The sequence below is a fragment of the Molossus molossus genome, unplaced genomic scaffold (assembly GCF_014108415.1).
Source record: "Molossus molossus isolate mMolMol1 unplaced genomic scaffold, mMolMol1.p scaffold_m16_p_19, whole genome shotgun sequence".
Classification (NCBI taxonomy): domain Eukaryota; kingdom Metazoa; phylum Chordata; class Mammalia; order Chiroptera; family Molossidae; genus Molossus; species Molossus molossus.
In genome coordinates this window covers 33,895,954-33,917,121 of record NW_023425354.1, presented here as the reverse complement: position 1 = coordinate 33,917,121, position 21,168 = coordinate 33,895,954, and the positions used below count along the sequence as shown (strand labels likewise).

The 21,168-nt window shown below is 40.6% G+C and overlaps 1 protein-coding gene and 1 long non-coding RNA gene across 3 annotated transcripts in view; both read left to right on the top strand.

Moving 5' to 3' along the window:
* The first annotated feature begins 31 nt into the window (after nucleotides 1–31).
* On the top strand, nucleotides 32–3,365 carry LOC118635070. Its single transcript, XR_004960432.1, has 3 exons — nucleotides 32–187; nucleotides 1,881–1,981; nucleotides 3,202–3,365. It is a non-coding gene; the product is annotated as an uncharacterized LOC118635070 (long non-coding RNA).
* A 1,929-nt stretch (nucleotides 3,366–5,294) lies between these two features.
* The window catches only part of HEATR6 (HEAT repeat containing 6), a 36,877-nt gene continuing 21,003 nt past the window's right edge, over nucleotides 5,295–21,168 (top strand). For both annotated transcript variants that reach the window (XM_036269205.1, XM_036269206.1), the window contains exons 1-9: nucleotides 5,295–5,513; nucleotides 7,958–8,065; nucleotides 10,620–10,760; nucleotides 11,237–11,352; nucleotides 12,184–12,298; nucleotides 15,696–15,797; nucleotides 16,730–16,867; nucleotides 19,321–19,625; nucleotides 20,419–20,596. In XM_036269205.1, the coding sequence (XP_036125098.1) occupies nucleotides 5,295–5,513; nucleotides 7,958–8,065; nucleotides 10,620–10,760; nucleotides 11,237–11,352; nucleotides 12,184–12,298; nucleotides 15,696–15,797; nucleotides 16,730–16,867; nucleotides 19,321–19,625; nucleotides 20,419–20,596 (1,422 nt within the window). The remainder of the gene's footprint in view (nucleotides 5,514–7,957; nucleotides 8,066–10,619; nucleotides 10,761–11,236; nucleotides 11,353–12,183; nucleotides 12,299–15,695; nucleotides 15,798–16,729; nucleotides 16,868–19,320; nucleotides 19,626–20,418; nucleotides 20,597–21,168) is intronic.

The window sequence follows — 21,168 nt, the reverse complement described above, 5'->3', positions numbered from 1 at the left end:
TTGCATTTCTGTTCAGTGGGTGGAAGGACACAAATTTCAGCTGTTCTCAGCCCTGCTGCTGCATTTTTACCAAAGACTTCCAACAGCACCATGAAGTTGGTAGGCTTCCTCCTGCTTGTGACCATCATCACCCTCAGCCTAGAGGTACAGGAGCTTCAGGCTTCGGTGATACCACTGAAACTGTTGGGTGAGTCCAGGCAGAATGCCGCTGTTCTTGAATCAGGGAGCCAGAAAGTAGGATATCATAGCCCAGCAAGTGCAGGAGGTGGGAGGGGAGTAGAAATGAGAGAAGGACAAATATTCTAGTTGAGGAGTTATTGCAGGGACCCACCTTGACTTCAGAATCTCTCTTCTTCTACATCCAATTTCTTCCCTTTGTTTCCCTGGGTCACCCCTCCATCTGGACTCTCCTCCACCCCTCCTCTTCTGCCCCTTCATTAGCTATCCTCCATCTCCCAAGCATCTGTCTTTCTACCAGTCTCTTGCTACAAATAAATTGGATTGTCTAGAGAAAATATTTTTCTTAAGTATGTTATACATTAATCACCTTAATCTCTTCTTTTCCTTTTACCATCGACATTTTCAAAGAAGTAATCTTAATTCTCTGCTCTTATTTCCCCTGCTTAATCCCTTAACCCCTTGAGGACTGACTATAGTCTCCATTGTTGCCCCCATCTCTCTGCTGAAACATCTCTCCTGGATCCTGTTGACAAGTCTCTTGACTCTTCTCAGTAGCCAAAGTCTTTAACCTCTGCAGCATCTGACATTTTTCTGCCACTCCATCAACCCTCAAACTTTCTTCTCTCCTAGATTATTTTCACTGTATCTCTTTCTTCTCCCTAAAAACAATGATTCAACTCTTACCCCTTTCTTCTTTGCTCTTCCCCCGACTCCATTCAGCTGGTTGCCAAATTTCATCCATTCTTTGAAACTGTCTCTTGCATATGTTCCCTCCTTTCTACCTCCCATTGCCACACTGTATTTCCAGCCCTGATTACCCCATGCTTGAGCCACTGCAATAAGTTATCTGCAGCTCTCCCTGCCCCCTCTTCCTCCTAAAGTTTAATTGCTTGTTGAATCCTGGTTCACTCTGTGCTCTGATACCAGAATAACCTTTGTAAATAAACAAGCTTCTCCCTAGTCCAAGCCTTGTTGCATTTTCCCTTTGTGAACTTTTGCTAGTAATTCTTTTCTCACAACACTCTACTGCCCCTCCCCACCCAATTCTGCCTTTAAAAAAATTCCTGTACTTCAAGACTCACCTTTTCTGGTTAATCTAATTAGAAGTAAAGTCTTCTCTCTTCTGAACCCCTTTAGTCCTTTGGATATATCTCTCTCAGGACACTTGTCATAAAGTGCTTTGGTTTTTGCATTTCAAACATGTCTTATTTCTATTGTTAGACTCTAAGCTGCTTACAGATAATGACCCTATCTTACATCTTTGCATTTCCTGAATAACTTACCCCTGTGCTTTCTACATAGTATGAAATCAACAGATCTAATCAGTGACCGAACTGCCATGAGGGGGGACAAGAAGTCTTTAACCTTCTCCCCATAGATCAACAACAGCTGATAGAAACATGGAGGGATGGTACTGATTTTCTCTGAGGTCTGCAAGTACATTGTAGACGTTCCACCAGGTCCCCTTCTTACACATCTTTAAAGTAGTCCTTGCTTTATTGGGATTGTGTACATGTATTGTTTTTAACTAAAATATATAAGATGTTAGTAAATATTATTCTGCAAATAATCATTTGAGTTGCATTATATATATATTAGACTAAAAGGAGAAAGTGAAACTGGATCCTTAAACAAGGGCTGTTCTCTCCAGCACCTGTGCCTAAAGCATGATGGTATTCAGCTGTTCTGTTCTCCTGTAGGCACCTGTATTGACCTCTGCACCAGTGACTGGGACTGTGATCTAGGAGAGTCCTGCATCAGCAATGGGTGTGGCCACATCTGTATGGCAGGCTAAGGACAGGTAAAAACATTATGTCCTTTCTTGCTGCCTGGAACCTTGTCCAAGCCAGGCAGGTGGTACACTTGGCCCTGATGGTTCTTTCTGGAAATGGCTGGGACAGAAGTCTGTTTCTTTGTGGTCCCTCCCTCCTTCACTCACACTTCCCCCGCAAAGGAAGCATTTATCACAGGATAGTGGTTTCCAAATCTTTGATTTAATTGCCCAGTTTATCCTGGAGAAAAATCAGACTGTTTGATCAAAAAGAAGATAACAATCACCCATAATCCCCAAAAGGCTCCTGCTTAACACTTTGGTGACTATTAATACACACAAATATATAATATGTATATAAAAATAAGATAATCTTTTGATTTCTTGATTATTTCACTTAGAAATAGTGAACAACTTTTCATATTAACACTGATGCTTCTATACCATCAACTTTAATAGCCTTATAGAAGTCCATCATACATGCTCATAAACTTAGCAACCTCCATTAATAAATTAATAAATTCAATGTTTATTATTTTTAAACTATTAATATAGCTGTAGTGAATATTAAATTGGTGTATATGCCCTTATTAATTTTTGTTGAGATAAATTATAAAAATTATAATTAATGACCAAGGAATATGCTCATTTTAAGCTTTTAATGCACATTGCCATATTGACCTATGAAAATCCCTTTCCTCTAAAAATATTTCAGGGTCCTCACATGATAGTTTTTCTATTTTCAGTAGCCATTAAATGAAAAAAGAAGCATAATTAAAAGCTACTGTGATTCAGTTTTGATTATAAATTAAGTTGAATCAGTCCATGAGGGCAGAGCCCAGGAAACCGGCACTTATTTTCCTTCCCTCCCTCTCTAGCCTTCTGCCAGCTGTGGGCAGCGCCTTCTGTTGATTTCATTTACTTTTTCCCCCCACCCCTTCCCCTTCCTTTTCCCCCTTCCTCCCTTTCACCATTCCCCCTTGAAAAAAATTTTAATTAGTTAAGTTGTATTAAATATAACAGAATCAACATATAATTTAAAAATAATCCATTTGTGTTCATAATCTATTATTTGTCCAATCTACCCACAATCCTTGGGGGGGGGGGTGTTTGTTTGTTTTTTGCCTTGCTGGCTTCTTGCAAGTGCTTATTGATTTCCAGAACTGGGAACTGTCGCCTCTCAATTGAATAAGTGCATTAACGTCCCCAAAACAGAAGGTCTCACACATAATTTTTTGTCCATTTCTCAGATGAAGACTAATCTTAAGAGTCATCCTTCTCTAATAATTGCTCATCCCTTCCTGGAGTTTTAATTTCAAAAGATGTCGCTGTTTGGAGTTCCTTGACCAAGAAGACAGATAAAAATGGGGGCCTGTGGATGGAGATTACAAAGGATGTGGTGGGGAAGGGAAAAAAAATCTGTTTCTTTTAATAAATCAGCATTGTTAAAAGTACCCACACTACTTGAGTTATTTGGGCAGGGGTGATGAGGAGAAGGAGAAGGAGAGGTGGAGGATGGATGACATTTGTTTAGCACTTGCTATACAATAAGGTCTGTGTTATATTCTCCACAAGTACCATCCAATTTATCTTTACTACAACCTTATGACTATGCTTATTATCATTACCATTTTACATACAAGGACACTGACATTTGGAGAAATTAGGTGATTTGTTCAAAGTCATATAAAGATCAGGGTCTTAACTATAATCCCATGCAACCTAAGATGAGCCACGCCAAACCCAAATCTTTCCACAGTCTCTTTCATGCCACTTCCATTGTGGTGATAACCAGGTCTCACATCCTTCTAGCCCAGTATATTAGACATCTCTTATACACTGCTTCAAATACTCTTCGCTTTACACTCCTATCTTAATCATTGCTACAACAACCAGTTTATCTCAGTCATCTAACAGTTTAGCATAAGATAACTTGCTGAGCCTTGCCTTGAACTGGTACCCTAGTACTCCACACCTCTCACTTTTGCCTCAGGGCTTCTTTGACTATACAATTAAGAGATTCCTGCAGGCACCATCACATATTGATGCATGCTCAACTCAGAAGCACTGGAGAATTCATGTTTGGTGGGGCAACACTTGACAATAGAGGTAAAAAATTTACAGATGTGGTTCCCCCCTCCATTTCTGGGGGGTGGGTTCTGAGAGCATTCAGAAAGATTTCTCAGAAAGTCCTGAGGATCGAGCAATCACTCATCCTTTGCAATGGCCAACTTAACAGCATATATTTGTATTGATTCTCCTTTCCTCCATGTTCATTCCTGAATAAATCACTCACTTACTAACCTTATCTGAGGCTCTGTTTCATGAGAACTCAGACTAAAACATCAGTGACTAACTAGGTCTCAGCTCCTAATCTTTGAGCAAATGCTTAAAGATCACAAATGCATATACATACATAATATACACACATCCCAAAAATAAACAAAAGTAACAAGTATAACTAAATCTAAATTCAAACAAAAAAAATAAATACTTCTCCCCAAAGAAGCCCAAGTTTTCAGAGAATTAGCTCTTCCAGAGCATACACTCAATCTCCATTGCTAAACAGAAGTGCTTTATTCTCAGGATAAAACATATACATGTACATGACTTCAAGGTTTTCCCTAAGAGCCATGGGTGAGAATCTGCTTTCTATGTGCATAACTCAGAGGTTTTCCCAGTCTGCCCAATTGTAAACTTCAAGGCTTCACCTCTTGGGTAACTGAAAACTGTTCACAGCTTTAAAATGGCTATTTTCTTTTCTGGCTTTTTGAGTTTAAGGTTTCAGGAAGTCTTGGGGGTATCCAATCTCACCCAGGTCACCCTTGGCCAGGTGATATTTTACATGGTTCAGCTTGAACTCTCAAATTACTTTTCTTGAGTGATGATGTGTCTCAAGATCCACAGGGGGATTCACAGACAGCTGCAAGGAATACTAGGGAGTGTAAACCTGTATTCGGAGTGGTTTTGTGCCTGGGGGTGAAAATCAGGGGTTGTGATGCGATGTAAGTAGAGGAATGTGGTAGACCTAGTTTCTGCCACTGCCATCCACAACGGCCCCTCCAACTCCAGGCCAAATCTGAACCTCCTGTACGGAACAGGAATGTCAGCTCTACCCAGGAACTCCTTGCTGGGAGGACAGTCAGGGCTCAGGGTGGGGTGGGCGGGGAAAAGTCTCCAAGCTAATTTCCCACGGGTATTTATTTGCAGAGCAGCAGCCTAAGGAGTGGTTCCCCAGGTTCCACTATCGCGTCAGGTTCTGGTCCAAAAAAAGTGTTTCCGGAACTGGAGCGCGGGGTCAGGGATGCCCCGGAAGCACTTCCCCCTGTTCTCCTTAGGAAACATGGCGACCGTGCAAGTCGCCTGCTCCGTGCTGGGTGGGCCGCCGCGGGAGGCGCCGCGGGAGCCGCCCCGAGAGCAGGGCGCGGGCTTCCGCCGCCTGTGGGCCAGGCTCTGCGCCCTGCGCCCGGATGACAGCAGTGCCTCCCGCACCGAGATCCACCTGGTCCTGGACCAGCTCATCTCCGAGAACTACAGAGAGGGCTGCGGCTTGGCCCCGGAGGTAGGGGCGGGGAGGGGGGAGGACACCCCAGAAGCCTCTGCTGGCCCCGGCCCCATCCCTCGGAGGTCCTAGCTGGTCGTCTCGCCTTCCTCTCCGTGCTTTTCTCACCCCCATCCCGCACCACTTAACTCCGGGCTGTTTGCCCCTTCCGACCGTGGCACCTCCTCTGTCCTCTGTGGAAGACCCTGCAGTGCTTTACAAACCCGATTCTTTCAAAACCCAGCTTGATGACTTCTGCTCCGATACCAACGCGGGCGTCATCTCGTTTCACCTTCTCGCCCGCCCCCACCCCTTCCCGCTCCACTCTCTGCATCCAGAATACTTTGTATATAAAGTTCATTACTACTGTTTACTGAGTGCATGGTGCAGGGACCACTCCTGTGTGCTTTCCCGTGTACTGTTCCGGGAACTTCAGAGCGTGGGTATTAGTAGGTCTATTTTACTGATAAAAACACTGAGGCTCATAAAAATCCAGTGTCATATTGCTGGCCAAGGCAGAGCTAGAATGGGAACCTAGCCTGTCACAAAGTCCCTGCCTTTTTCTATTCCTTCATGCCCTCTCTGCCTCCTCTTTAGAAGTACTTTGAGTAGTAGTATTCACACACACCAGATCTTGGATGCTACTACTGAATTTCCTGAACTCTTGACCCACTCATACCACTGCCTTCTGGTGCTCACAGGCACCGCAAACTTGACAGTTCTAAAAATGAATATGGCCTGGCGGTTTGGCTCAGCGGTTAGAGCCTAGGACCTCAGACTGAAGGGTCACGGGTTCAATTCTAGGTCAAGGGCACATACCTGGGTTGCAGGTTAGATCTCCGCCCTAGTGAGGGTGGTGCAGTAGGCAACCAATTGTTGTGTCTCTCTCACATTCATGTCTCTCTCCCTCCCTTTCCTCTCTTCCTCCCTTCCTCCCTCCCTTCCACTCTATCTAAAAAGCAATGGAAAAATATCCTGAGGTGAGGATTTTAAAAAAATGAGTAAGTTATCTCTATACGCATACCATCCCCAACCCGTCCTGTTCCCCTACACATAAACATGCACAATCTGCCAAGTCACAGAGGCACAAACAGGTTCTTCCTCTTTCCTTCCTTCCAGATCCTATCTAATCTGGATTCTTTACAACCTATTCCATAAATACTCCTTTGTCCATTCCCTCTCTGTCCCTAATGCCAATGCAGTAGGCCTTCAGGCCAGGTAACTCTTTCTTGGACTATTACTCTTCTCTCCTCTAACTTCTCTCTTGCCTCCAATCCAGTCCTTCTCCAAACCATTTTTTGCTTTGCTGATAGAATGATCTTTTCTTTAGTGGGAAAAAATCTGATTAGAGAAGTAAAACTTTCATTAGGGAAGCTTTTTGATACATATTGCTAAATGGTCAGAGCAAGTTACAGAACAATTCATACAGTGCAAGATCAATATAGGGTGGGGAGGTTTTAAAATTTATGTACATTTATAGATACAAAGAGTTCTCAACAAAATAATCATTTGGGTTACTGGGGAGCGGAGTGGAATTAAGGGAATAGTTAGAGACTTTTGTTTTAATTGTATAATTTGATAATTTTTTTACCAAAAGTACGTGCCTTTCCAGTTTCCTGTTCTGTAACTCCTCCTGCTGTGCCATGTGCAGTCATTTACAACTCATTGTTCATCAAGCACTGTTGGTATTTCACTCCCACTAGGATTCCAAATTTTTGCCCTCCATTCTCTTAGCTTGCAATGTCTTTCAAGACTTGTCTGTCTGCAGATTTTTACTCATTTTTTGAATCATTCCAGATTCTGCTTAAAAACCACTTCCACAAGACCTCCCTAATTACCATTTCCCCAGAGTTTGTACTTAATTCTTTGAGCACTTAGTTCACTTTAAGTACTTGTGAGTATTTCATCTCCCTCATGAGCTTTTTAGGATTCAGAGATGTATGTTTACCTTTGGAGCACAGAGACCTAGCATACTGCCAAGCACACAGCAGGTGCTCCGAGCCTTTTTATTCAATAAATATCAATGAATGAATGAATAGTGCTTTTTGTTTTTTGTTTTTTTTTTTAAGAATTCCCTAATTTTACAAATTCTTACAAGCTCATTTCTGATTTTCCCACTGGCAATGAAAATCAGACTTGCTATTTTTTGTTATTTTTTACTTCAGAGTGTGCTTTTATATTATGGAAGCCTTTCTTTGGTTATTTAATTATATTGCCTCTACATTTATAGAGACTGGAATCTATAGCCTACCAAAAACCATATTAATTCTTTTCCTTTTATAGCACATTCTATTTTTGTGCTGCCATTCCCTACTTCCTGCCTCAAATTTCATTGTCCCCCATTTTGAGTGTAAACATTCACTTTTATTTTCCCATTTGCCTTTGTTTTGTGGGGTTGGGAGGCTTCACTTGACTAATAGGTATATCACCTTTCATTGTCTTTTGTTGTTGTTGTTTTTTGGTAGGATGTCAGTACTCTTCTTGTCCAGGCTTGCCGAGTGGTGCCTCTTAATCAGAATCATCTTGTCAGCAAAGTGTCTCAGCTTATCCACCACTTACTTAACACATTACAGGTAATCATTTATGGAACTTGAGAATTCAAATTATGAACTTTGAGAATAAGTAAGTACTTTTGAAATACTACAGCTGTGGTAGGTATGATAGGCTGGTCTTTTGAGAAGCTGCCGAGAAAGTAAATGCCCTCTAAGATTAATATTAAAACAAATATAACCCTGATCAAAAAAGATATTCTGCACAATAATGGAAGTTTCTCCATTAGAGGTATTCTAAAGAAAACAGTATCATTCAGGCCCCCAGGTCTTAGAATTTTTCATGGAAGATGTGTTTGAATAAAATATAGCTAAGAATAAATTGAAATAATTCCCTACCCCTTTTCTACTAATTTTTTTCCTCTTTCCCAAAGCTACCATTTTTGTGGTCTACTTTTGATCTTTATAAAACATGAGAAGTAGCTTGGGGGGCAGTGGGATACTAGATAAAAATACCCCTTTATTTATATCAGAATCTGTGCTATAGCTCCCTTCTCTCCAGAATCTTTTCCAATTTGCTAAATAAATCTATATTTTTATGAATAGTTAAAATATTAAGGCTATTACTGTAAGATACTACATGAGTATATGAATGTAGCTCACACTAAACTAATTAATTAGCACTGTGTAATTTAGGGTGCTGTTGGCTACAAGAAACAGAAAAGCCAACCCAGATTAGGGACATATGGAAAAAAAGGATTACTGGCATCTTCCCATTTTGCCACCTGCAGTATATGAGTTATCCTTAGCATCAATTCCAGGCATCCATGCAAAATAAATAACACCCAACAGAAGCAAAAGAACTATTTGTGTCTTTTTAAATTTAAGAATGAGGAAATTCGCCCTGGCTGGTTTGGCTCAGTGGTTAGAGCGTCGGCCTGCGGTCCACAGAGACCCGGGTTCGGTTCCCACTAAGGGCACCTATCTCGGTTGCAGTTTGTCCCCGGCCCTGGGTTGGGTCCTGCAGGTGGCAGCCACTCAATGCGTACTTTTCACGTCGATGTTTCTCGCCCTCTCTTTCTTCCTCTCTCTCCCTCTTCTCTCTCCTTCCCACTCTATCTGAACAAAAAATGGAAAAATGTCCTCGGTGAGGATAAAAAAAGAATGAAGAAATTTGTTCCACATGCTCCAGCAGACCTCCCCTGATATTTGGCTGGAAAGACGTAGGTCATATGAGAACCCCTCTACACCAGTTTGATCAGGGAATGGTATGACCATGAGTGGCTTATATCAGGGGTTTCAACCTTGACTGCAATTAGAATCACCTGGAGGGCTTAAGCTCCCTAGATGATTACAGTGTGAAGCTCAATCCTAACATCAGGGTTTCTCAACCTCTGCACTATTGATATTTTGAATGGATAATTCTTTGTTGTGAGAGGCTATCCTGTGCATTGTAGGATGTTTAGCAGAATCCTTGGCCTCTACCCACCGGATGCCAGTAGCATCCCTCCTGTTGTAACAACCAAAAATGTCTACAGACATTGCCAAATGTGCCCTAGGGGACAAAATTGACCCTGCTAGAGAACCACTCTTAGACTAATTAGGACTTACCCTTAGGTCACATGTGGGAGAGGTGGGCACCCAAACAAAACTTAGTCTGCCAGCAGAAAAGGAGGAAGTAAATGGTAGGTTACCAACAGTGCCTGCTGCATGTGACTTCATAAGTGGAATAAGGCTGTTTTCAAGTTTAGAATTTTTCAGACTGATGGCTTCTGAATGTTTACTGTTCTCAGGTATATCATCTTTGTCACATTGGCAGTTGGAATACTTTCTTATCATGTATAGCATCTATAACACTTAGTCAAATCTCTAGCATTTGATGACAGTTTATCTTAATTGTCTGTGAGTTGATATTTGGATTAGCCTACTTTGTCCCAACAAGATTATAACCAATTTGAGGGCAGGGATATGCCATCTCTTCCTATTGTATTTACCACATTATGGTGGAGACATAGTAGCTATTTAGTAGACATGTATTCACAATGTATTTGTTGAGCATTTACTATGTATAAGACAATTTAGGTGAATTAAGAAATTTCAGTGAATAGTCCAGCTGGTGTGGCTCAGTGGTTGAGCATCAACCCGTGCACCTAAAGGTCACCAATTCGATTCCCAGTCAGGACACATGCCCAGGTTGTGGGCCCAATCCCTAGTGGGGGGCATGCTGGAGGCAGCCAGTCAGTGTTCTCTCGCATCAATGTTTCTGTCTCTCTCTCCCTCTCACTTCCTCTCTCTCTAAAATCAATAAAGAAAAAAAAAATTCCAAAAAGAAATTTAAGTGAATTGAGTCTTACATATCTGTATATAGTTGCCAATGTCTGGTTAGTTCGAGGAAAAGTTATGAGGACTTTGCCAGGTTCTCTTTGATTAGAGGGAGTAAAGGGGAAGAACTGAACAAGGCTCTGGGGCAAGAAGTCCCTGTCTTGATCTAACTTTCAAGGTCTTTAGAGCTGATCTTTTTGACACAAAAAAGATGGACACACCTCTCTTTCTTATGCAGCTTTATTCAGATGAGCACACATGTCTGAAAAGGATAAAAAAAATTTTTTTGAAGTTATATATATATTTTTCTCTATAGGTGATTGTTGATGAACGGAACCTGGATTTCCTGTTGGCATATACAATTTCTGCTATTCAACAGTGCAGTCCCTGGACACATGTGAAAATTCTTCAAGCCCTGGCAGCTCTGGTTTACTGCAATGGCTCAAAATGTCAAAAGGTAGTTTAAACTGTGTTCTGGTTTTTTTTTTTTTTTGAAGGGTTAGGAGCACAGTTTCTGAACCAACAAGGCTCTGTTCAGGTATCTGTCCTGCATTAATTAGGTGTGTCTGAGAACCCTTACTCAACCACTCTGAGGCTCATTTCTTCATGTGTAAAATAGTTCTTCTGAGGATGAAGTGAGACAATACTTATAAAGTGCTTGGCACTTGATAAATATTAACCATTATTATTTATTATCATTACCCTTCAGCTATGCAGCCAAGACTAAATACTTTAGCAACTACCTAGGCTGCAAGCGATGATCCTTACTGATGTCTTTTGGCATATCTTTGTGTCCCCATCTGAAAAATTTACCTCAAAGCTAGTCTTTTGGGGTATTTTACTGCCCTTTAATTAGAAAAACAAAATCTGTCTGAAGAGTAATATTTTTCAGAAGCTGTTCTTTGACCAACATTGGCTGTTACTTTGTTTTAGTACCTCCCAGACTTATTAGGCAAGAGTGGACTCTTGGTGAAGTTGAGTGACTCGGCTCAGTCAGACCCTGAAGTTAGGAGAGCTGCAGTGCATTGTATGGCAAACTTATGTCTCAGGTATGTGGGTCTAACCAGATTTCCCAGCTGTCATAACACAGGGCCTCTTGTGGGATCTTTGTAGGTGGTTCAATCTGTCTGAAGCCAGAATCAACTTAGAAAAATAACCTACTTTGTATTCTCCATGTTCTTTGCCAATAATACCTTATATTGTTTATTTTTAATTTTCATATTGTTTGTAAAGAAAGCTTGTAAGGAAATGAAGGAAAAATAGACTAGGACCTTATCCCTAAAATATAGTAAAAGTGATATATGTGCAGTATGTCAAGGTATTATTTTTTACTGGTATAAATTCTAACCTTACTCAGTCTTTTAGAAGGATATATTCATATGAATTTAAACTTTGTGAGCTTTGTCTTTTAGAAGGCCAGTTTCTTCTAAAAAAAAAAATGGAACCAATCCCAGCTGCCCAGTTCTAGATTCATGCAGTAGAAAGTGAGCAGCACACACTTGAACTGATGTATGATATTTTGTCTCCACATTGCAGTGTAGTCCAGTGAGTAGGAAGGCAGGTTCAGCTATGTGATTCTGACTTGACCTGTCTGCATTATTTCCCTTGCAGAACTGAATAAGATTTCTTTCTCCATACTTCTACTACAAACTTCTCCCTATGGAAGCTATTCTTCCTTTTTCCTGTTCATTTCAGTCTTGTGCCTGTCCCACAGCAGTAATTAATTATCCAAAGTGCACAATCTTCTGTTAATATAGTTTTACTCAAGGGTACATTCCAACTCCATTAGTCTATATTATTGGTATTTTTAATTCTTATTCTTTTGCAAGCCCCATTCAAAGGAGACTGAGTTTGAGTTGCTTTCTCGGTATGTGTTTTAGTGTGCCGGGACAGCCGTACTTGGAGGAGCCCTACCAGAATATCTGCTTCCAAGCTTTCTTGACCACTTTGCAGTCTCCAAAATCATCTGATATGGATGATATCACGTTTTGCATGGTAGGTGGGACTACCACTAGTCTTGTGACTGTAACAGATGTGTCTAGAAGTAGCAGTAGAACAGAAGCTCTTAAAAGATTTAAATTTGCCCTGCAAGTGTGCCTCAGTGGTTGAGTGTCAACCTATGCACCCAGAGGTCGCTGGTTTGATTCCCGGTCAGAGCACATGCCCAGGTTGTGGACCCGATCCCCAGTTGGGGGGCATGCAGAAGGCGGCCAACTGATGTTCTCTCTCATTGTTGTTTCTAACTCTCTCTCCTCCCTTCCTCTCTCTAAAAATCAGTAAAGAAAAAAAAAAAAGTAAAAAAAAATAAAAGATTTTAATTTGTTCTGTATTAGTTTTGGCTAGAGATAATAGGCATAAGTGTAATGTTGATAATCTGAAAAGACCAAAATCATATCTTTCAAGTTTAAATTACAAGAAACTCTTTTTGTTTGTGTTTTGCAATCCTAGGTTTTTTGTTTGTTTGTTTTTTATCCTCACCCGAGGACATTTTGCATTTAACTTCAGACAGAGTGGGAGGGAGAGAAGGAGGAAGAGAGAGAGAGAAACATCAATGTGAGAGAGACACATTGAGTTGGGTTGCCACTCACATGACCCCAACTGGGGCCAGGGACAAACTGCAACCAAGGTACGTGCCCTTAGCGGGAACCGAACCCAGGACTCTCTGGTGTCCGGGCTGACACTCTAACCGCTGAACCAAACCGACCAGGGCAATTCTACGTTTTTAAAGAAAACAATTTTCCCCTTCCTGACTATAAAAGCAGTACAGTTTCAGATTAGTGACTGTCTCATTATTTTTATTTAGTTATTTTTTATTTAATCCTCACCTGAGGATGTTTATTGATTTTTTTTAGAGGTGGAGGGGAAGGAGAGAGAGAGAAAGAGAGAGAAACATTGATGTGAGAGAGAAACATTGATTGGTTGCCTTCGGTAAGCACCCTGACCAGGGATGGAACCTGCAACCTAGGTATGTGCCCTGACTGGGAATTAAACCTTCAACCTTTTGTTGCTCCAACCAACTGAGCCACACTGGCCAAGGTGTGATTGTCTTTTAGATGAAATAGAAAAGAATGGATTCCACAATATCTGTAGTATTTTATTGCTTTTTAAAAAAAATCTGATGCAAATATGACAGTTTGTTAATGTAATTTATTTATTTATTTATTCATTAAAGATAGTTTATTGATTTTTAGAGAGAGAGGAAAGGAGAGTGAGAGAAAGAGGGAAACATTGATGTGAGAGTGCAACATAGATCAGCTTCCCCCTACATGCCCCCTATAGGGGATTGAGGCTACAACTAGGGCATGTGCCCTTGACTGGAATTGAACCAGCAACCCTCTGGTGCACTGGACAACGCCCAACCAATTGAGCCACACCAGCCAGGGCTGTTAATGTATTTTAAATTCTGAGTGGCACATTTTAAAAACTACAGATCTGCTCAGCCTATGTGGCTCAGTGGATTGAGCGTCGTCCCATGGACTGAAAGGTCCTGGTTTGATTTCTGGTCAGGGCACATGCCTGGGTTGCAGGCTCCATCCCCAGTAGGGGGCTTGCAGGAGGCAGCCGATTGATGTTTCTCTCTCACATTGATGTTTCTCTCTTTCCCTTACTCTCGCTCTAAAGAAAAATCAGTGAAAATATATTTTTTAAAATTACAGATCTAAGATGGTGAAGTTCCTTAACTATAAGGAACTCTGCTTAGATATAATCCCTGGGAACAATTTGTTCTATATGCCCCCAGATTTTTTTCTCTATCAAAATGATCACTTTAATATGTTGTTTTGCCAGTTTTTCTTTCTTTTTTTATCCTCACCCGAGGACATTTTTGCATTTATCTTCAGATAGAGCAGGAGGGAGAGAGGAAGAAAGAGAGAAATATTGATGTGAGAGAGACACATTGACTGGTCACCACCCACACTACCCTAACTGGGGCCGGGGACAAACTGCAACCAAGGTATGTGCCCTTAGTGGGAACTGAACCTGGGACTCTCTGGTCTGTGGGCCAATGCTCCAACTGCTAAGCCAAACTGGCCAGGGCTGCTTTGCCAGTTTTTCTCCTTTTTAAGCTTAATATCTCTTGGACCTCTTGTCAGTACCTATCCCTATACTTATGCTTTCTAACTCTGCAGCTAGGAGACCTTGGGCAAATTACTTAACTTCTTAAGCCTCCATATTCCTCATCTGTGAAACGGGAAAAAGGATATAACTACCTTGTAGGGGTCTTATGAGGAATATATGAAATAAAGCATTTAACGTGCTTGCTATTATTATTGTTGAGTTTTACATGAGGGTTAGCTTTTTATATAATTATTGTCATAACTGGTGGAAATTGAAGGTTTTTCAATGTTTCCACTATTTCAAAAAGGCTACAGTTTACATCCTGTCATTGTACAGTATTTCATAAGGACACAATTCTGGAAATGAGGTTACTGAGTCAAAAAATCAATCTTGAGCCCTGGACAGTTTTGCTGAGTTGTTAGAGCATCAGACAGCAGACCAAAGGGTCACAGGTTTGATCCCTGGTCCTGGTTGGGGTCATGTGGGGCACAACCAATCAATGTGACTCTCACATTGATGTTTCTCTCTCTCCCTCCCTCCCTTCCACACTGTTTGTTTGTTTATTTATTTATTTATTTATTTTTTATCCTCACCCGAGGACATTTTTCCATTTTTTGTACAGATAGAGTGGGAGGGAGAGAGAGGAAGAGATAGAGAGAGAGAAACATCGATGTGAAAGGAACACATCGAGTGGCTGCCACCGCACGACCAACCAGGGTCGGGGACAAACTGCAACCGAAGTACATGCCCTTAGCGGGAACCGAACCCGGGTTTCTCCGGACCGCAGGCCGACTCTCTAACCGCTGAGCCAAACCGGCCAGGGCGCTTCCACTCTATTTAAAAAAAAAAGAAATCAGTGGGAAAATATCCTTGCATGAGGATTAACAACAACAACAAAAAATCAATCTGGATCAGAATCACCCCCCAGAAACCTGCTCCTGCATTCATTTCTTTGCTTTTAAGAGCTACTGAGGTTGCTGCATTATAGATTTCCTGCTTCCAATCTCTGCTGCCACTTTTTCGTTCCTATTACCTTCTTCCCAAATGAACGTCTTCTTCTTTTTTTCTTACCATTTGTACATGCTAGTTTATAAACATGTACGGTAAGATCAGTCTTATCCAATAAGAGCACTCTGTTCTTCTGGAAAATAATTAGTAGCTCATCAGATCTCTTCTCTGGATCTTCATGGGTTTTTTTGTTTTTTTCCCCTTCCCGTCTAAAGGTTTTTTCATCATCTAAAGATATTTTCTCTTCCATCATAAGTGTGCTGGAAAGTTGATCCCTGGACAACCAAATTTCACTTACCTTTTAAATTGGTCTTTTTTCCCCTCCTAGTTGTTACAAAATGCATTAAAAGGTATACAGTCTCTTCTAAATGGTGGGAAGATGAAATTGACACAGACTGAGGAACTTGGAGCTCTCCTAGCTGTGCTGAAGGTAAGGCATTGTCTATTTAAACCCCACAACCTCATTATGATCAGTGTCTTTACTATTTAAACCCCAGGCATAAGGACCACTTTATCACTCCAAGGCTAGCTTTCGGGTATTATATTTTAAGAGAGAAGAATAAAATGCTAATATTCAAACATACTTAAAATTAAGAACTGAAAACAACAAACCTTGCTTTATTTAGTACCTGTATCTAAATTCTAAAATTTCATCTATGTATCTAAACTTAGGAAGGGAATGTGTATGATCTGTAGATAATTTAATTATAGATTGTCTTGACCCTGTGTGTATCTGAAAGAAGAACCAGGGCTTCTCCTTTGCTCTCGCCTCCCTTATAGTAGGCAGGCTAATCAAGATGTGTGTCAGTAGGCTGCTGTCTTTTGGCTTCTGAGCCTACCAGTCAGTGGGAAAGTCAGGTCAGCCTTTCTGAGGACCCAACTGTCATCAGTTCAGTCAGAAAATAGGAAGAAGCTTTGTGCTGGCCTCAGATTAAAGCCATATATGATAACTTAGCTTTATCATGACTAAAATTATAATTTTTTCCCTGTGCCATCTCCTCTACTCCCAAATAGATAGGCAGACAGATATGTAGGTGAGGACATGGATAAGCTAAATTTAAAAATTATATTTAGATAAAATAATTAGATAAAATTGGATAAATTTTTAAAATTAATAAACAAAAATAAATAAATAAATAAACCAAAATCAGATCTAACCTGAGCTGACCAAATTAGATCTAGCTGGATGACATTAAACTCTTCGTTGAGTCCTACAAGCTATCTATCTTCTGTCCCATTTTTATTTCCTTAATAAAGTTCTAAACATTAATCTGTTGTCTATATGATCCAGAACATAATGAATAATTCTGGTTTTTTATTTATGTTTGTGTGTGTGTGTGTTTTCTTAATCATTGTCATTAGAAATCCATGTTTCATGGACTCCCTGGAATAAACATAGAGATGCCCACGGTGTTATACCCCACTCCGCTTCCTCAGTATGATGGGCGACCACCCGTCAAATTACAGCCATCAGAATCCAGTACTTCTCGACCAACTGTGGTACATTTATATCTATTTAGATTTATGTTGTTTTTAATTGCTTGTTATGTGTTTTCTATGATTTGCCTCACTACTGTGCCAAGGCTCACCTTGATTTTGATTCAATTAAGGGGTTTTATTTTAACATAGTAAATTTAAATTCACCACACTGCTAGAAATAGCAGTTAGAGCATCTTATACTTCTAAGTTATCTAGTCAATATAACAGTTATAAAAACGGGCATTCACTTTACACCCAAAGCCAAGCACCCTCATCCCTCAAGTGTTCAAGATCACGGGCCAACAAACTTTTTCTGTGAAGGGACTGCTGGGATGTATTTTAGGTCTCTGTTGCGACCGCCAGCTCTGATGTCCTAGTGCAAAAGCAGTGTACACACTATGTTAACGATTGGGTGTGCTATATTCCAGTAAAACTTTATCTACAGAAACAGGCTGTACGAAAGGCTGGATTTGGCCTTCGGACTGTAATTTGCCAACCTCTCTAGACCATTAGAACCCAAATACCAGTCAGCTTACTATCTCTGCACTCCTTCCATTCAGCAAATTCCCAGCCTTTCCAGATCCCTGCCATCTCTCCCATGTTTCTGTCGGAGAACCTAGAATATACAGATACATGGCCTAGGTATTACATCCAGAAATGTAATACCTGATAAAAATGCTTATAATTAAGAATTCTTTAACTCATTCACTTATTTGATATTTAGCACACATCTGCTTTCTCCCAGACATTATGCTAAGCATTGAAGATATAGACTGCTTTTAGGAGTTTGGGGAGGAATGGCGGAGATGGATAAATAACTACAATGCAATATTGTAATTTCTTTCATCAGCATATTCACAGAGCACTTTGGGAACACATTCAGGACTCCCAATCAAATTGAGGAGTGAGAAGTCTTTTTATTACTATTTTTACAAATATTTTTTCTTTATTGATTTGAGAGAGAAAGGAAAGGAGAGAACGAGAGAGAGAGCTAGAAACATCGATGAGAGAGGACATCGACTGGCCGCCTCCTGCATGCCTCCCACTGGGGATCAGGTCCACAACCTGGGCATGTGCCCTGACCGGGAATCAAACTGGTGTCCTCTTGGTGCATGGGTTGATGCTCAACCACTGAGCTACACGGCCTGGGCAAGAAGGCTTTTTAAACGATGTAGCTAGCCCTAGCCGGTTTGGCTCAGCGGTTAGAGCGTCAGCCTGCGGTCCAGAGAGACCCAGGTTCGGTTCCCACTAAGGACACATACCTCGGTTGCAGCTTGTCCCCGGCCCTGGTTGGGTCATGTGGGTGGCAACCACTCAATGTGTCCCTTTCACGTCGATGTTTCTCTCTCTCTCTCTCTCTCTCTCTCTCTCTCTCTGTCTCTCTCTTTCTCTCCCCCCTTCTCCCTCCCTCCCTCCCTCCCACTCTATCTGAACAAAAAATGGAAAAATGTCCTCGGGTGAGGATAAAAAAAAAAAGATGTGGCTAAACTGAGACTCAAGAATGAGTAGTAATACATAAAAGGAACATTTTTATTTTGAGGGAATGCGAGTGCATGGAGCCCACTGTTAGCCAGTAGGTGTAGAGTGTCAGATGTGCAGAAGGGAGGGGTGGGTCAAGTATGTCGCAGAGGCCAAATTGTAAGAGTCTTGTATAGTATACAAAGGACTTTGGACTTTTATCATATAGATGGTGGAGATTCATTAAGGAATCATGTAGCAGAATGAGATAAGATTTGCATTTTGGAAAAATCACTCTGGGAGCAAGTAAAAGGGTCTGGAGCCACATTAATAATAATAATCTAAGGTAGAAGTGATGAGGACCTCCCCCAAGATCATGGACTTTGAGAATGCAGAGGAGGACACAGATTCCAAAGATTTTTGGATGTCAGAAAAAAAAGAAGTAGGAGAAAAGAAACTGACTTTTACTGAATATCTACACCTACAAACCCCAATGCCCTAATACATGCATTCTATCTAATGGATTAACATCTCTCCTATGCATCTAGAGTGATACTATGTATCTTATTTGGAAGAACTGAATATAGTCACTCAAGTCATTTTCTATAGACCTTAATTCTCTTGCAGAACCCATTGAGAAGGCTGAATGCTTTCACAGCTGTGTAAGGTGGGTTGTATTAGCCTTCTACTTCCAGATCATGAAGGTCAAGCTCACAGAGGCTGAATGATTTGTCCATGGTCACAGAGGTTTAAACCTAGGCCACAAGTTTTGCTGTGTCCCACATTTTTCATACCTTGCTTCTTATAACCACATAGGGTGTGTGTAAGCACTTAGCATAGTGACTTGATATATAGGGTGTTAAGTAAGTGCCACTATTTTTTAATTTTCTTATTTCTTTCAACTGTAGGTTGGGGACATATTTGGTAATTAACAAATGAAAAAGAACTAGTGATTCAATTAGAAGCTGTTTTGAAATTGCTATCTTATATATGTTGTCATTTGCTCCTACCATCAGAATAAAAAGAAAAAATCAAAAATAAAACCAAAGAAAATTCAGCAAGGAGAGGAGGAGGAGGAGGAGGAAGAATCCAGTGGTGAAAGAGAAGCAGCCCCAGTCACTGGCTTGGGTAGAATGAACCTGCATGAAGGGAACACGCAGTCTCCCTCCTCCCTGGGTGTCCAGAATTTGCCATTAGATGGAAGTGGAGCTGCAGGAAAAGATCGAGTCTCCTCACCCTTCAGTTCTTCCAGCTGGAAAAGGGTCAGCAGTAGTGAGTCAGACTATTCTGATGCTGAAGGAGGCATGCAGAGTAAAATGAGGTAGTAGTATTTTGTTATATTTCTATGCCTTATATTCTAAGTTGCATGTAAGTTTTTATAACTTTGCTTATAAATCACTGACTGCTGCATGTGATTTAACTTGAAGATTGTCATTTATGTGGGACTTTGCATTACTCTGCATTTTGCCTCATTCTCTTGATTTGCCTTTGTACATGTGGTTTCTCTGCCTATAATATTTTCTTTCACTTTTTTTTTTTTTTTTTGCCTTTTTGCCTTGTTAACCACTACTTAGCAGTCATGTTCTCTGAGGAACCTTTTCTGAGCTGCGCCTGCACCCCCCACCCCCATTCTGGCTTAGGTACCTCTGCTGTGTGACCCTTTTACTTATCTCTACCTTAGTGTCAATCGTAATATGTTGTACATATCTCTTCAACTGTCTCTGCCATTAATAAGCTGGTTAGTGGCAAGGGATTGGTTTATGTCTGCCAACCTCAGCATGTACATGAGGATACTCGGGACATGTTTGTTGCATGAATGGATACTCTGCAGTGTCTCATATCTAACACTAGTTTCTCAACATCAAATGCTGCCCTCTTATTCTCTATCTAGTTGTTTTTTTTAATTGTTGACTTTATTAACATGTTACATAAACAAATTGCTTTAATATGTTTTAATTGTACTTTGAAAAATAATTTTTTTGATATCATGTTGGCATTTTTCGGACTTTGAATGTTGAATTTCTCAATGTATCATTTGAGTTGGCTGGCATAAATAGTATTTCATGTTTATAATTTTTAAAACTATTAAAAGGCTTTTTTCTTGGTTATTAAAGGTCTTACCAAGCCAAAGTTCGCCAAGGAGCACTAGCTTGTTTTCTTTCTACTATAAAATCAATAGAAAAAAAAGTTCTTTATGGCTACTGGGCAGCCTTTGTTTCTGATGCACCTGAGCTTGGAAGCCCGCAGTCTGTTTCCTTGATGACTCTCACGTTAAGAGATCCTTCCCCAAAGGTAAGAAGAGCATTTAGATTCTAAGTGTTACACTAGGAAGAAAAATTTGACAAGTCTTTGTTGTTTTCTCTGCCCTGTCCAATCTTATCTGAACACAGCTCTTACTAATACCAACACAGGTCCTGCCTTGAGAACTACTAGATGGGCACGAGAATAAGAAATGGGCGTATGTGAATAACAGCTGGAGGGAGATCCCTCAGTTCACCTCGGCTCCAGGGCCGCTTGGAGCTTGAGCGCCAGTTGTTGCTTCCAAGTCCCCTTGGAGCTGTACTGAAACAGCTTTGCTTTTGTCTCTTTTATGAAAATGTTGATTGCCATGCTATTTGTAATAGGAAAAAATAAAAAATGTCTTAAGTACTCAGAGGCATATTATACTGAAGCACATAATGATTATGAAGGATGTGTAAGGCTTAGAAAAATGTGTATGATGTTTTATGAAAGTATAGGATATAGAAATTTATGATCCCAACAATGGCATGTGTTTTTTTCCAACTTTTCCATATTTTTCAGATCACATGTAATAAATATTTACATAGTTTAATGAGAAAAACTTATTTTTTTAAAAAAGAAGA